The sequence below is a fragment of the Microtus ochrogaster genome, chromosome 7 (genome assembly GCF_000317375.1).
Source record: "Microtus ochrogaster isolate Prairie Vole_2 chromosome 7, MicOch1.0, whole genome shotgun sequence".
In the NCBI taxonomy this organism is placed as follows: Eukaryota; Metazoa; Chordata; class Mammalia; order Rodentia; family Cricetidae; genus Microtus; species Microtus ochrogaster.
The window spans coordinates 69,959,449-69,976,688 of record NC_022014.1 but is presented as its reverse complement, the minus strand read 5'-3'; the positions used below and the strand labels follow the sequence as shown (position 1 = coordinate 69,976,688).

Genomic DNA, 17,240 nt, shown 5'->3' with positions numbered 1-17,240 from the left:
GGGAGGCAGAGGCAGGCGGATCTCTGTGAGTTCGAGGCCAGCCTGGTCTACAAAGGGAGTTCCAGGACAGGCTTCAAAGCTACAGAGAAACCCTGCCTTGAAAAACCAAAAAGACATAAACCAGGCCTGTTGGCATACACTAATATAATAATTTCAGTTACTCTGCGGCTCAGGAAAGAATATCATCACAAGTTCAAGGCCAGCTGAAAATACAGCTGCATGAATTCAAAGCTAACCTGAGCAATTTAGTGAGACACTGCTTCAAAATAAATAGGAATATATCTCAGTAATAGAGGGCTTGCTTATCATGCTCCCAGCCCAGAGTTGAAGATTGGAGAGATGGCTCAGTAGGCAGAAGTGCTTGCAGCACAGGCCTGAATACCTGAATTCTATTTCTAGAACCTATGGTGGAAGAAAGAACAATTTCCACTTCCACAAATGTGCCTTAACAAGTAGGTGCCCCACCAACAACAATAATACTAAAAATAAATAAATAAATTAGAATCTCTGGATATAGGATCCCAAAAGTAGTAATAACAAGACCCTAAGTTGATTCCCAGAACCATAAAAAAAAAAATAAAAAATAAAAAAAATAAAAAACAAACACAAATCCTAATTAGGGCGACAAGTCACTGCACATTACACAGACTAAATGTAAAAGAAATTCTTGTCATTAGTATACTAACCAAGACTGTGCTGGCCAGTTTTATATCAACTTGACACAAGTTAGAGTCATCAGAAAGGAGGAAGTCTAAACTGAGAAAATGTCTTCATTAAAATGGGGCTATAAGTAAGCCTGTAGGGCATTTTCTTAATTAGTGATTGATGTTGGAGGGCTGGCTCATTGTGAGGTGGTACCAGCCCTGGGCTGGTAGTCCTGGATACTATAAGAAAGTAGGCTGAGCAAGCCAATGGAACAAGCCAGAAAGTAGAACTCCTCCATGGCCTCTGAATCAGCTCCTTAGCAAAAACATAAAAACCTGAAGAGCTCATCTCAAGTTTTGTTTTTTGTTTTTTTTTAAAATAACTTTCAAACTAAAATGTATATAGACTCTTATGTTTTCTAAATTTAGATTTTATGTGTGTGGGGTGGGATGAAATGTGAACTAGGATCATGTGGTTGTGTAGCGGTCAGAGGATAATCAGAAGTTGGCTTTCTCCTTCTAACATGTGGATCCTGAGGCTTAAATTCAGACTGTCAGGGTTGTTAGCAAGCACTTTCACCCAGTAAGCTATTTGGCCAGCCCTAAACTACTATATATTAATATTCTTTGGTTTTCTGCTATTTTATTTGGGTAACAAAGCTTATAAAATGTAAACTGACAAAAATAAAGCTTACCTTCAGGCTGGTATGAGAACGTGGTTGACTTAATTCCTGAAATTTCCATTGCTCTGATCCTGGGGTCTCGCCTCCTTTCTGAGTATCAGGTGTAAGCAATCCATCTCCAGCAGGTAGTGGAAAAATTCCTAATGATATAGGCCGCTCTTTTCTATTTGAAGAGGGAGAAAATTAAACATTCATTTTAGTTTTTTATTTGTCATGACTCTACGTTAGAAGTCTAGGCTATGAACAGACCTGAAATCCCAGCTACTTGGAAATGAGGCAGGAGGATTACAAGGTCAAGGTCTACCTGGGTCATAGACCGCTTAGTCTTATTAGTTTGCAATCAGCTCTCCTAAACACTGTATGCACTCCTAAATAAATATATACCAAAGAGAAAGGGCAGCCTAAAAAGTTTATGTTAGTTCTAGAAATTAAAAAAGTGTCAAGAAACTGGACAGTGATTTTTGGTTGGCTCGTTTGGGGTTGTTTAGCAACAAGGTCTCAGTAATCAACCCAGTACTGGAGATCCTCCTGCTTTAGTCTACTCTGTAGGGATTACAGGCACACACCTGAATACCTGCCTCTGCCAGGAAGTTGATGGTGATCTGGTCTGGTGATCATTGCAAAGAGCTGCTGAGTTTTAATAGTGTAGGTTAGGAGTCATGGGGAGCAGACAAAGGTAACTCTCCAATCCCTGTTCCTAGTCTTCCTGCTTCCTCAAATTAGTCACTGGATGTTTTTAGGGTAGGGCTTTTCTGCCTAGAGGAAAATGAATATACTCTGAAACAGGGATACTATTCAATAGTAAAAATTCAGAAGTTTTTTTTTATTGTTTTTTTTCATAAAAATTCTAGTTTTCAGCCAGGCGATGGTGGCGCATGCCTTTAATCCCAGCACTCGGGAGGCAGAGGCAGGCGGATCTCTGTGAGTTCAAGACCAGCCTGGTCTACAGAGCTAGTTCCAGGACAGGCTCCAAAGCCACAGAAAAACCCTGTCTCGAAAAACCAAAAAAAAAAAAAATTCTAGTTTTCAAACCAGGCAGTAGTGTCGTATGCCTTTAATCCCAGCACTCGGGAGGCAGAGGCAGGCAGACCTAGTAAGTTTAAGGCCAGCCTGTTCTACAAGAGCTAGAACAGACTTGAAAGCTGCAGAGAAACCCTATCTTGAAAAACCAAAATAAATAAATAAATAATTCTAGTTTTCTGTAAATCATGCTATATTAGTTCCTTTAGGCAGAGTACGGAGAAGAAAACCACTGCTCTTTTCCAAAAGTCTTTTTTACTGCCAGTAGTAGCGCACACCTGCAGCCCCAGCAGTGTGGAAGGTAGAGGCCGGAAAAGGATCAGGAGTTCAAGGTCACCCTTTACCACAAAGCGAGAGAGAAGCCTGCCAGTTTTATATTAAACCCTGTCTCAAGAAAAAAAAAAAAAAAAACCAACCAAACAAACAAAAACCAAAAAACCCAAACCAAACCAAAACAACAAACAACAACAACAAAAACCCCCACAGGTCTGGAGTGATGACTCGGTGGATAAAGGCAGTTAGTTGCCTCCAAGCCTGACAGCCTGAGTTCAATCTCTAGGACCCACCCACATGGCAGGAGAGAACTAACTCTTACAGGTTGCCCTCTGACCTCCACCTATAAATAAATAAATGCCATTTTCAAACAAAACAAACATTAGTCAGATATTTTATAAGTGGAAAACAAAAAGAAGAATTTTTTTCCTAATGAATAGTATAGCACATATTACATGTTTTTATTTCCAAGCAGCAGAATTTGTTTCTTGATACTTATTAGCTCTTACTTTAAACAACATCATTTTGGCTCCTTTGTCTTAAATCCCAACCCCATTTTTTCTCATTAAATGATAGTAAGTTTTTAGTTTTCTTTAACTTGAAAAAATGAAGTTACCAACCTGATGTCTATTCCCAATTTTGGAAAACACATTTTGGGAACAGAAATTCCCAAACTACCTTTTGACTTTTTTTTTTCTAATGAGCCTTCAGGCCTTAAGTAAAAAGTGAGTGGGGATTAATCAGTGTGTCTGATATAAAGCTAAGAAGACAGTACAGATTTCATAAGAATTCATCACATGGATTCTAACAAAAGTCAAACTACTAACTAGCCAGTCATTAGAATTATCTTCCCATTGAACTCCCTTTCATACATATGGAATACTGAACACATTTTTAAGCTGTTGAAGAGTCTTCTTTGAACCCAAGTTTTACTTCCCTATTTCATCTATGTAACCTAAAACACAAGTAAAATTGCCAACTCTCTATTTTGCTTTTATCAGCTTTTATGAGAAATAGATTCTTAGGAAGGGGACTTTTAGCCATCTGTCAAATGGGTCAAAGACGCCATGGGTTTCTCTGCTCCAGCTCAGAAAATAGTTTCACCACATGCTCCTCTCTGTATCGGTCAGTTAGATAACTGACGGGGGAAGACACATAGTTATATAAGTTTGATAGGATCCAACTCTCAAACAAAACTCTTGCGAGGAAAACACTAGTTTCAGACTTTGTTGGTGTACATTTTTGGTACTGTATGTATTAAACCCTGCGATAAAAGTCACAGAAAAGTTAAAGAATGGAGAATTTGTAGAAAAATAATAAGTGGCAGATTTAGATCCCTAAACTGAAACATCCGCTATCGCTGTCCAGCCATTTTAGTCACTAACAGAAGAAAAGCTGTCAAGTACCAGAATCTTTGTTATATTCTCTAACTAGTAGCTTTAGTTCCATTACTGATTTTTAACTTGGTTATTTAAATATTAGCTTATATGTAGATCTGACTTTGAAAACATTTATTTCAAATTGTCTCTTGGCTATAATCACCACAAAAACAACTGATTAGTAAGATCTATTTTACAGATCAAGGGACAGACAAAAGACCACATGCATTGAACAACTCACCACATGAGATAACTGATTTACATTACTGATCTAGCCAACCAGGAAACTGGCACTGCTTTCTCAGATTTCAGAATAGGAAAATTGATGCTACAAGACTTTATGTAATAGTAACTGGCAGGACTGAGATTAAAACCAATTCTATTAAAAATGTGAGACACACAAATGATTGTGAATTTGACTTACTTATATAATGGACCATGTATCTTGCAACTGTAATGAAGTGAAAAATAACAGCTCACTTGATTTTTAAATCAAGTCACTGAGGTAAATACTTAAGAGGAGGAAACTAAGAGATGAAACAAAATGCCAAAGGCCCAAGGGCTGCATAAATGGAACAATGTAGCTCCAAGTTTAGCCACTTCATGGCAATGCCTTCTCCAACAGAGACTAAGCCTAAGACAGTCCCTTAATATTAGTCTTATATTGATATGATACATATTTTTGAGCTTACGGGTTTTTAATTTCCTTATTTCCTAAGTACACATAACTCGTACACAACTCTTTTGTGTACTAATACAGAATAATGAGATTGTCCCTCACTTTTATACAGCAGGAAGGAGCCAAGCAGAAAACAGTAATCCCAGCACTGAGGGGAGTCTGTTCCTGTAGGGTGCAAGGCCAGCTGAGACTACATGACCAATAAATAAATAAGAAAAGAAAAGAAATTATCAAGTAGTTTTAGACCTTATAAGAAATCTAATTTTTGAATGTTAAAACTAAATGGGAGCTAGACTATGAATAAAAAAAACCATACAGAAGGAGCTACTTCTATTCTTCTTGCCTAAATCTGAATGAGGATTTAGGTGTTTTTAAAATCACTTAAACACTAATGAGTTATATTCTATGAACTTAAAACCATGGACACAATAGTAATCTGAACAAATCAGATACTTTGGGCTTAGGAGTTAGAAAACAAGAAAACAAATCCATAAACATTTAAGATGTGGAAGATGGTTCGTTCAGGGTGCAAGTAGAGTGAACAAGAGCAAAACTACTCAGGCTGATAACAACCCCCACAAGCAGGCATGGACATTTGTCACCCAGGAGTACAAAGAAAAGAAAACCAACATCTGACCAAACAATAGTGAATAGGCTTTGTAAAGCTCTCGCTCCCACAACTTTAATGTGCAAACAACGAGGGAAAGGCAAAGGCAGTCTATTTTTATCTTAGGAATTTAGATTTGTTTTAGTTTAAAATATATTTTATGGTAGCAGGAAAATACCAGTTTCCATAAGCTGTTATTAAAAACTATAAAACTGATAGCAAACCTTACCAGGCAAAGGATAACTGAAACAAAATCAGCCTATATTCTGTGGCCAGCCATTTGCAACACCCACAATAAAAGCTATTTGTTCCTCAATGCTCAGAAGCTAAATCCAGAGCTATACAAATGTGGACCTGGGACTTGGCTCCTGCACTTCCTTGTTCTTTAACATTCAGACCACACTGACCTTGTATCTGTGTATAAGTACAATAGAAAATCCCTTTCTTTGGTCTAAAATTTCCAAACACAAAGCAGGGTTCCATTTAGGAACGTATAAAATAAGAACAGACATTCTAGCTTGAGGCCTTTTTCCATTTTCTGAATCTGCAACAAAAATGGTTACAAAGCAGACCCATCGTGCTAAGAATTACAAAAGAAAAAAAAGAAAACCGGCAAAGCAGGAGCTCCTAAGAGAGACTGGAGTACCTGAGTATCCTTGGTAGGTTCTGCGTCAGCGCTGGCACGCCGGTAGAAATAGAAAAGTGCACAAGCAGCAAAACAGAGAGAGATACTAAGATAGCAGAATTAATGACCACCGCCCCGCCAACAAAGCCAAACACAAACAGCAGCATGCATCCAGGATTCATGGCGCTGTGCTGGCATGGTGAAACGTCCGAACCAGGAGGCCTACACGGGGGCCAACGGGGTATCTTTGTAGTGAGGATCTGTCATTCAGCTGCTGCCACAAAAACAATGCCATCAGCAGCAGCTTTCCACTTCATCCTGCAGCGGCTCCCAAGTGATGACGTCATTTCGCTCTCCCCACCTCATAACCATAGAGCTGCTTGAAGCTTTTATGCAGCAACCCAGAGGACAGCCAGCCTATTAACTACGTTCCTCTCCACTAAGAGTCTTGGCATAGCTCATTGGCTACAATACCTAGAGATCTACATAATTTATTCACACGCCTACATCAAACAGATGGCTGGCTAATCCTTTCAAGCCTGCCTCTCTGCAACAGAAAGGACCGATTATATGGGAGAAATCAAAAATTTTCGGCATACCCACAAACTGGAAAATTTCAAACCTACTCTGATTTCCCACCAAGTATCAATAAATAACTAAAATCCTACAATATGTTGCTTGTAATTTATAAGGTTCATAATCTAACCTTTTAAATGGCATTTCTATTTTTGCATGCTATTCTTTCCCTTCACATGCCAATCACAGTAGAGATATTCTGGGAGCAGACTATTGTTTCCAGATTTAAAAAACAGGAAAAGCAGAAACAAAAGATTGATTATACATTTCACATTTTCTCAGGCAAAAATGTATAACAAAGCTTACCTAATTCTACTATGAGCTGTAGCCTCTAGTTGATCACTCCCTGAGAGCTGATGAAGTTTGGTTCTTTCTAAGTGTTCCATATAATTATGAATCATCTATTTTAAGAAAGAAAAAATAGATACAAAGTTTTAGGCTATCACCTAAAATAAAATAGAATTATAACAAAGGAAACATTTTGGTACAAAGTTCTTATTTACAAGATTACTCAATTTCACGTAAAAGAGTATTAAGGAATGAAAGAATTGCAATGGCAAAGGAATATGCAAATACTCACTCTTAAGATGCTGCAGTCAGTAAAAATAGCTAATATCTTCCTTTGCATTGCAAAAATGGTTTTGTACAATATGTGATATTATTAAATAATATTGGCATAAATAATACAAATTAGTACACAGGCACTGGTAGGTGGTTATAACAGACTGCTGATTAAAAATAATAGCATTTGAGAAACCTGTTCACTTAAAATGGGAAACAAAGAAAATAATGTCAAACTTGAGAAAAAATTCTATGTGTTTATCTTTCCACACTAAAAAGGAATCACTGGAGTGAAAATAAATTTCAATTTAATTTAATGGCAGTTTTTTGTTTTGTTTTCTAAGACAGGGTTTTTGTGTGTAACTTTGAAGCCTGTCCTGGAATTTGCTCTATAGACCAGACTGGCCTTGAACTCACAGAGATCTGCCTGTCTCTGCTTCCCAAATGCTGAGATTAAAGGTGTGTGCCACCACAGCCTGGCAATGACAGTATTTTTAATTATTTCTGTAGATTTATAGTTGAAAGAATTACAAGGTACTTTCTCCTGTGCTAATTTAATAACATCAGTATTTAATATAATCATCTACAATAATAGTAACAAATTAATAGAAATATCAGACTACTTTGATTCTGAGTCAGAAAAGGAGTCATGTGATAGGAAAGCTAAATATGGATGTGAGTTCCATCCCTGGGACTCTCATGGTGGCAAAAAGAAATGACTCTTACAAGTTGTCCTCTTATTTCCACATATAACACTAACACACACACACACACAGAGGTTATTTTTAAAAACATTTTTAAGAAACACTAGTTCAAGTCAGGTGGATCTCTGTGAGTTTGAGGCCAGCCTGGTCTATAAGAGCTAGTTCCAGGACAGGGTCCAAAGCTAGACAAACCCTGTCTCGAAAAAAAAAAAACACACACACACACAAAAAAACAAAAACAAAAAACAAACAAACAACAACACATACAAACCCCCCCAAAACAAACAAACAAATGAAAAAAAATAGTTCAGGAGATGAAAAGGCTGAGTAACCTCCATGGGAACTCACATATACATACAAATAAAAACTTACAAAAAAAGAAAAACAGGCTAGTCTAAATGAGAAATGTTAATAGTAAAAAAATATGAATACAGAATCACAAGGCTATTTACATCTTTTATTTTAAAGTATAGTTTCCTCTTCCATACCATCTCAAAAAGAATTTTTCACAAAAAAATTTTTGGTTGTATCAGCAAATCACAAATAGCTGCTTTCTTGTATCAAGAAGAAACTTCAAGAAAAAATTGAACTGAGACTAATATAGCAAAATGAATGCTGGGCCTAGTATATGTAAATAACATTGTCAAAAAGGTTTTAGAAAGCCTTGGTTGAGTCCTTAACACCCAGACAGTAATCATAATAGAGGTAATTTGTTCAAATAGGAGAATGTAAAGAATACAGATACTTCCTCCAGACTGCTTTATAGTAATTAATTTATTCAATAATATATAACAAAATATAAAGATAGAATCAATTTTACATCCGAATAGCTTACTATAAATTGATTCTCTATTATCTTTTTAAATAATTAAAATTTAGAAAATGATACATTTGAAATCTTCAGATGACTGATTCCCGGGATGATACCCTGGCATTCCACATGGCCCAATGTAAAAATACAGATGAGACTAAAGCAGCCCTCACCAGGACAAAGGAACAACAAAACAGCAGCTATTATAGCAAATGCCAACTATTTTTACTTTAATTTTCACAATATAACAATTTTATAGATAAACCCTAGGTATAGGATAAAATAATTTGCTTAAGTTAAATATCTAGCTAATAACAGAACTGTTTTCTGTAGCTACTGGAGCAGTTAACGCTGCAGGGCCCATGTGGCATCTGTCCTTTCAGTTAACTCTCCAGGCAAGCAATGAGCTCATCGTCCTTTCCTCCTCGCTCCCACAAGAAAACCCCACGCACTAAAACATTTCTGTATATTTAAAACAAGCTATATCTCACAAACAAATAGAAGAAAAAGCTACACTGCACATAAAATTTTAATAATGATTCACAGTAATGATTTTAAAGGAGGGTGATAGGGGAAGGCCAGTACTTCAGATAAAAAAGAAACTTGAGAGTGGAATAAGGCTTTTTTAAGGCAAGGTGCAATTAAGTCTCCCAGTTTTAACTCTCTTCCATCTTAGATAAACTGCCAACTTATCAGGATGCAAATTAATTAGCATAGCTAGAGGTAAATTCTGTGACACCTGAAGTCATCGAGAAGCATTCCAACTATATTGTCTGAAAAACTGTTGCTTGAGATAGGTTAACAACTGTCCTTCGCTGAGATATCTTCACAGCAAAGGTGGACTTAGCACTAACAAAACCAAAAAGCAAAGCAACGGTGAAGTTTTCCAGAGCATGGGTTCTTTTAATTCTGGTTACCTTCAATCTTTCTACAAAGCTATTATCTTTAAACCAATGAGATTCTATGAGACATAGAGGCTCAGAAAGGCATGTACAGCATGTAACCTATAAGTCAAGTCAGGTGTGGGACACACATCTGTAATGTAGTAGGTGGAAATGGGAGCAGAATAATGAATAGTTTAAAGGTCCATCCTCAGCTACATAGCAAATCTGAGGCCAGTCTGAACAACATGACACACATAAAACAACAACAAAGGGGCTGGAGAGATGGCTCTGTGGTTAAGAGCCCTGACTGTTCTTCCAGAGAACCTGGGTTTGGTTCCCAGCACCCACAGGGCAGTTCACACACAGCCTTCAGTTCCAGGGGATCTGACACCATTCATCTTATGCTAAAGGGCCTTGTTGAATAGCTGGCCTGACCTAGACCTCACTACCCTAGTTAGTCCCCCAACCTCTGAAATGCTAAGGTAGCTTATAAGCATAGACTACCACATGTAGCAAGGTATGCATTCTTTGAAGTAAATCCAGTAAAAAAAAATTAGTATTTGATTAAAGAATGGTCATTCACATTTTCAAAAAGAGCCAGAATATATTTCCCACTGTTAGCAGTAAACAATGTGCTTGAACAAAATACATTTAAAATAATTTTGTGTCTTTGAAAAATGCTACCTTCTTTGGAAGTAACAATAAATACCCCTTTCTCTGGAGACTTCCAGAGATTACCTTTAAAAGGTACACTATGGGATTACAGAGCTATTTATTCTTGCTAATTGAAGAGGCTCTATAGAGCAGATGGATAAACAGAACATTTTAGGTTATAGTGAACAGACTCACATTTCAAAAGTAGACTTTTTTTGCATTACATAAGCCTACTTTGTGACAAATAAAATAGACTGTCAGGGCAGAAGATAGAACCTCTTGTAACTGAAGGAGGGGATCCTATGAAAAAGCTGTCAATCAGCATGAGAAAGTTGTCTTATGAATGGACAGACCCAGATCACTGACTTAGTAACCAGCTTTTTCTTGAGACCATTTTTCTTCCAATAGTGTATATCGCTAAAGACATGGAAACAGACTGAAAATTTATACCCCCTAATGGGAAGTTGATGGCAGGTTTTTCATAGAAATGCATCTTTACTTTTATTAAATAGATATTAAGAAAACTAAATTTTATACGTGTTCTTTCAAGAATGTGCATATTTTAAAAATATAAATAATCTAAATATACTTTAATACTATGTCACAATTTAATAATATCTAATGACTATGAAAGTTAGAACTTTACTATTACCTATGACAGCTAAATATACTTCTCCAAATGTATTTTAAATTATCATCATTGGGGACTGGAGAGATGGCTCAGTGGTTAAGAGCACTGCCTGCTCTTCCAAAGGTCCTGAGTTCAATTTCCAGCAACCACATGGTGGCTCACAACCATCTGTAATGAGGTCTGGCGCCCTCTTCTGGCATGCAGGCATACACACAGACAGACTATTGTATACATAATAATAAATAAATATTTAAATTATCATCATTGATAAGCAATACAGGTAAATACTACATACAGGACCTTACACCAGTAATGAAATGAATAGCATAAAAAGCATCAACTGTAGGCTTTTAACAATGAAGTTTTTAAAAATACTCTTACTATCTAGTAAATGACGTATTATTAAAACACATTGTTTTCCTGGTTTTTCAAGACAGGATTTCTCTGTGTAGCCCTGGCTGCCCTCTAACTCAGAGATCTAACTGCCTCTGCCTCCCTCCCAAGTGCTGGAATTAAAAGTGTGAGCCACCACGTCCGGCCAGCACAGGTGTTTTTAAAGAATTTTTTTAAATTAATTTATTCTGCCGGGTGGTGGTGGCGCACGCCTTTAATCCCAGCACTTGGGAGGCAGAGGCAGAGGCAGGAGGATCTCTGTGAGTTCGGGACCAGCCTGGTCTACAAGAGCTAGTTCCAGGACAGGCTCCAAAACCACAGAGAAACCCTGTCTCGAAAAACCAAAAAAAAAAAAAAATAAAATAAAATTAAATTAAATTAAAAAAATAAAATAATTTATTCTTATTTTATGTACATTGGTGTTTTCCCTGAAGGTATGTCTGTGTGATGTCATTGAATCCCTGAAACAGAAGTAACAGAAAGTTGTGAGTTGTCACGTGGGTGCTGAGAATTGAACCCAGGTCTTCTGGAAGGGCAGCAGTGCTCTTAGCCACTAAGCCACCTCGCCAGCCCCAAAACATGGAATATTTTTAATATACTTAAAAACCTGCTACAGCTGGGCAGTGGTGGCGCATGTCTTTAATCCCAGCACTTGAGGGGCAGAGACAAGTGGATCTCTGTGAGTTAGAGGCCAGCCTGGTCTACAGAGTGACTTCCAGGACAGGCTCCAAAGCCACAAGAGGAACCCTATCTGGAAAAACAAAACAAAGCAAAACAAAACAAACAAAAAAAAAACTGTTACATAACCTACTCTCATCTTTCCAAGGCTCTATGATCCTTTGTGGTCCCTCTTTTTCTTCTACTACTGTGTATCAACTCTGTGACAGTTTGTGTTCAGGTAGTAATACTTAACTCCAACCCCATGAGTGGAAAAGAAATTCTGCATTATTCAAAAGCAACGAAACTGAGTGTAATGTGATTTTATGGTGCTTCAAGCAGCAACATTGGTCCCTTCCAGGGGCAGGATAGGTTACACAAGCAATGGGAGAAAAACAGGAACTGAAGACTACAGACAGAGTTGTGGGAATATCTCAATAATGTTGCTTAGCATGAGCAAGGCCCTGGGCTCAATCACCATCACCTAAATAAACAATAGATTAAAAACTGAATCAATCCTGGAACTAGAGTTCCTGATGTTTGATTATGAGTCACTGTGATGGGTGATGAGAACTGATGTTCTTTGAAAGAGTATAGTGTGTGTTTATCTGCTGGGCCAACTCTAGTCCTATCATTCAAAACTTTAAGAGAAGTTTAGAAGATAGTAAAAAATGTAGTCATTATGTTTAGTTGTATGTAAAGATATAAGCCCTTATGAAAATAAGTATTTTCTGTTTTGTTACTTCTAAAATTAATCTTATTCTGTACATATTAATTACATAAAATAAGTTATTTATTTGTTAGAAAAAAAACCTAGAATCAAGCTGGGTGGTCCAAGTGGCACACATCTTTAATCCCAGGACTTAGAAAGCAGAGGCAGGAGGATTTCTGAGTTCAAGGCTAGCCTGGTAAACAACAAATTCTAGGACAGTCAGGGCTACACAAGAGAAACCTTGTTGTCAGATAACAACAAAAAACAAACTAAACAACAAAAAAAACCACCCTAGAATCAGATATAATATAAAACAGAATTAGTAAAGGGAAAATGGGCAGGAGTGGTGGCACACATGTTTAATCGCAGTATTGGAGACAGGGGCATGTACAACTCTATGAGTTCAAGCCAGCCTGGTTTACAGAGTGTATTCCAGGTAAATCAGGGCTACAGAAAGGAGACACAGAAGGAGGGGAATGGGGAATGAAGGGATAGGAGAGAGGAGAGGGCTGTAAAATTCATTTTAGTATGTGAATTCCAGACTGGAACACACAGAAACAATCATTACGATGACAAGACAGAAATAAACACAACATATTAAAGACTGACAGACTCTTAAAATGAAGGGCTACAAGGGGATTATGTGATATAAATACTAATGTAAAATACTAGGGGAAGCACACACCTTTAATCCCATTACTCAGGAGGCAGAGGCAGGTGAATCTCTGAATTTAAGGCCAACTTGGACTACAGAAGTGAGTTCCAGGACAGCCTATCTCAGAAACCTTGTCTCAAAATCAAAAACAAAACAAAACAAAACAAAAAAAACAACAAAAAAAAAAAACTAAAGGAGATTCAGCAGTTAAAAGTTTTGGCTGTTTTTCCAGATGACCTAGGTTCAGTTACCAGCATCCACATGGCAGCTAACAACCAGAGGATCTGATGCCCTCTTCTGGCCTCTGTAGCACCACACTTATATGGTACACAGTCAAAAAAAATAAAAATATAGAAATTAGCATATAAAAAATCTCAAATGCTTGAAAATTAGAATCCCTTTAAACACATTCAAAACACATTTAATGTGTTATGAATCTGATAGAAATCCTTTACAACTAGATTATATAAATGTAGAGAGCTAAACCAGTATTTTAGCAATGCAGCATTTTCCAAACTGGTAGTAAATCAATTTTCTCAGCATCATGCAAACTTTTTACTATATACACAAAGGTTTTACTAGGTAACCAAGGAACTCTATTAAATAACTAAGTTATTCTGTGGTATATAAATTTCCTACATGGAAATTTAATTCTAGATTTAAAAAGAATAAAAGTCAACTTTGGTAAATGCCATATGACAGCTAGTATTTTCTGGAGATGATGCCTATGAATTATTCTAATTTTCAAAGGAAAATGTAGATATATAAAGTCCATTTCTGTGCTCCAATATCAGCATAGTAAGAACACCCAGCACCCACCTCAGTATGTCTTTGATGTAGTGCATTATATTCCTTCTTCAGTTCTGCTTCTCTTTCTTCAAGTCTGCTAACTGCAATCAAGATACATATACTTAATCAAATATAAGAAATGTACTCTTAGAAGTCAGTCTTTAAAATGTTGTGTGCTATCCAGAATCCTTAGCAACTTTACAGCCCAGTACTCCATGTGAAATTCTGCACAAAGTGACCTCATTTCATCATCCTCACACACCATCTTCAGAGAAGAGTGTAAAACACCAGACTGGTTCTCTAACACATACATGTCTATCACATCATCCTTAAAAAATGAATACCACACAAGTTTTAGCCTTGTGTCAAATCCCAGATGGTTGATTTCAACCATTTTCAAGTATCAAGTTCTTTGTTCAGTACTAGCAGGATGTCAACACCTCACTCTTATTCTCTGCTTTGAGTCTTCTTGATTTCAGGGACTCATCTTCTTTTACTTAGCTCCCTCTGCTGGTGGATTTTGTGAAGTGCACTGATGTGGAGCAGGCTCACATTTTATACACGGTGTGCTTACATGTGAAGCACCAAATAAATATTAATGTGCTGCCCAATTTTGGGTTTGTATATATTTGCCTGCCAGAATTTGTTGGAATGTCTTAGAAATGCATTATTATTTAAAAGAACTCCAACTCTGTGTTGTGATTTTTTTTGTAACTCAAGTCTGTATGTCTCTGGCTCACTAAATTCACATTATGTTTCACAGTACTTGTGGAGTGCATCATCTTACACCAAGCAGGTAATGATCACATCTCCTGTTCATTCTATAACATGGTCCAAAGCAGTAGTAAGCTATTAATAATATATAGGCATTGGGATAACACCAGTGATATTGAAACCTGACAATCTGTGATGCTGCTCATTTAAAAAAAAACAAACAAACAGGAAATTCACCCAAATTGTGGATATTTAGTAACAATTTCAAAGTATATATTTTTGAACAATTAATAGAAAAAAGTATAAGGGCATTTATTTATTCAATGGAGGCGACTCAGCAATTAAAAGCATTTGCTGCTCTTGCAGAGGACCCAGGTTCAGTTCTCAGCACCTACACCTGGCACTAAGTCCAGCTTCAAGAAATCTGATGCCCTAATGAGGGATGAACTCAAGAGCTCGCTCTCTCTCTCTCTCTCTCTCTCTCTCTCTCTCTCACACACACACACACACACACAATATATTAAATATTAAAAAAGAAGTTAAACACTGCCTACTACTTATTAACTAAGCTTATTTAAAAGTTAAGGAAATCCCAAGACTAACAGACAAAACAATAATTTTTAATTACTCATTTGCATCAATTCATATTCTCTTTTATATTTTTATTTTATTTTTTAAAAGAAAACCATCTTTTCTCATTTTATATGCCAAATCCATTTCCCACTCCTTCCCCTTTTCCTGCTCCCTCCATCTTCGTCCTCCTCCTATCCCCCACATCACCTCTCAGAGAGGGTAAGGCTTCCCATGAGGAGTCAACAAAGTCTAGCACATTGCTTTTTCTTTTATATTTTTATTGCATTTATTTCTCTTCTGTGTGTAGTACACAATAGTGTGCACAGAGATCAGAGGACAACCTGCTGCAATTGGTTCTCTCCTTCCACCATGTGGGTTCCCTGGAACTGAACTCAACTCAGGCTTGGTAAGCAAGAGCCTTATCAACTAAGCCAACTCACCAGCCCTGTTAATCAGTATTTTCTAGATAATGTGCAATAAAAAAAGAGTGAGATAGATACTAAGGCTAAAATAAAAGCCAAATATCATTCATAAACTTCCATTTCAAATGTATTTGAAAGTAGAGCCCCATTATTTCATCAACCCATAATTTTTATATTAATACTACAATAACATACTGCTTATAGTGTACGAGAACTGTCCTAAGAACAGGACATAAACTGATTTTATTCTCTCATAATGATGGAAGCATCAATATTACATTCAGTTTGGGGAGAAGAAGGATCTATAGCAATAAAGCTAACTTACTAAACGTCACAAAGGGGATTCTTTCCTAAGAAGAGTATAGGTACTATGCTATACTGCCTTTCAAGAAATGCTACTTTTAGACAAGCATGTTAGATCACACCTAGAATCCCAGCATTTGGGAGGTGAGGCAGGACATGTATTGTGAGTTTGACATCAGCCTGGGTTACAGTGAATTCCGGGCCAAGCTGGGCTATATGCCCAGTCTTTTTTTTTTTAATTTATTTATTATGTATACAATGTTCTGTCTGTGTGTATGCCTGCAGGCCAGAATGTGGTTGCTGGGAATTGAACTCAGGACCTTTGGAAGAGCAGGCAATGCTCTTAACCTCTGAGCCATCTCTCCAGCCCAAGCCCAGTCTTGACAAAAGCGAGAGAAATACCCCTTTTAATCTGTTTTGTATGATGGAACCTACTTTTAAGATTTCCTTGGGGGGTGGGGCTGGAGAAACGGCATCAACATAATGTCCACTAAAGTATAATATGTATATATTTTGATGCAATAGTATTCTTTTTACCCTGATACACTCGCAACAATGCCCAAAGGCATAAAAGTTGATAGTCTATAAAAATGTTTAACAAAGTTAAACTGGAGTTACCCAATGCATCATTAGGAAGTCATGAAATAAAAGTCATATGACTGACAGAATATAATGCTTCACTATCTTACTGTCACATGACTCAGTAAGTTAACCTCTCTGGAATTATTTCCTTGTTTAGCAATAAGAGTTCATATTAGAATTAAGTGAGTTAATATTTGCAAAGGACAAAGAATAGTGGTAGCATGAATGTATTCCTGAAACAAAAAACAGTAATTAAAGGAGCTTCTTAAAACGAATGTATTCTATCTGCAAATATCAATATGGTTGTGCCTACCAGGAAATGGGCAAGTGCTAAAAATGTATCATATAAAATGATAAATAATACAAAACTAGGCCAAGTTGGATGGTGGTGGCACGTGCCTTTGATCCCAGCACTTAAGAGGCAGAGGCAGTCAGATTTCTGAGTATAGGCCAGCTTGGTCTACATAGTTCCAGGACAGTCAGGGCTACACAGAGAAATCCTATCTTGAAAAACCAAAATAAGTAAGTAAATTAGATAAAAAATAAAATAAAACCTATAACCAGGCATCATAGTATATGCCTTTAATTCTAGTACTTGGGAGGCAGAGGTAGGTGGATTGTCATGTGAGGCCAAAATGGTCTATGTAGTGGAGTTCCAGGCTAGCCAGGGCTACAGAGTGAGACCCTGTCTACAAACAAAAAAAAAAAA

At 37.0% G+C, this 17,240-nt stretch overlaps 1 protein-coding gene across 18 annotated transcripts in view; it reads right to left on the bottom strand.

Moving 5' to 3' along the window:
- The window catches only part of Spag9 (sperm associated antigen 9), a 132,988-nt gene that overhangs the window by 75,708 nt on the left and 40,040 nt on the right, over positions 1-17,240 (bottom strand). For 12 of the 18 annotated variants that reach the window (XR_001228985.2, XM_005350538.3, XM_026780472.1 and 9 more), the window contains 3 exons: positions 13,968-14,038; positions 6,793-6,887; positions 1,340-1,490 (listed from right to left, as the gene is read on the bottom strand). Coding sequence is in view for 17 of the 18 variants with exons in the window: in XM_005350538.3 (XP_005350595.1) it covers positions 1,340-1,490; positions 6,793-6,887; positions 13,968-14,038 (317 nt within the window). In the remaining variant the exon portion in view is untranslated. Of the gene's footprint in view, positions 1-1,339; positions 1,491-5,931; positions 6,325-6,792; positions 6,888-13,967; positions 14,039-17,240 lie in introns of those variants that run through there. The other 6 variants (XM_005350545.2, XM_026780477.1, XM_005350543.3 and 3 more) reach the window with 2 other exon arrangements.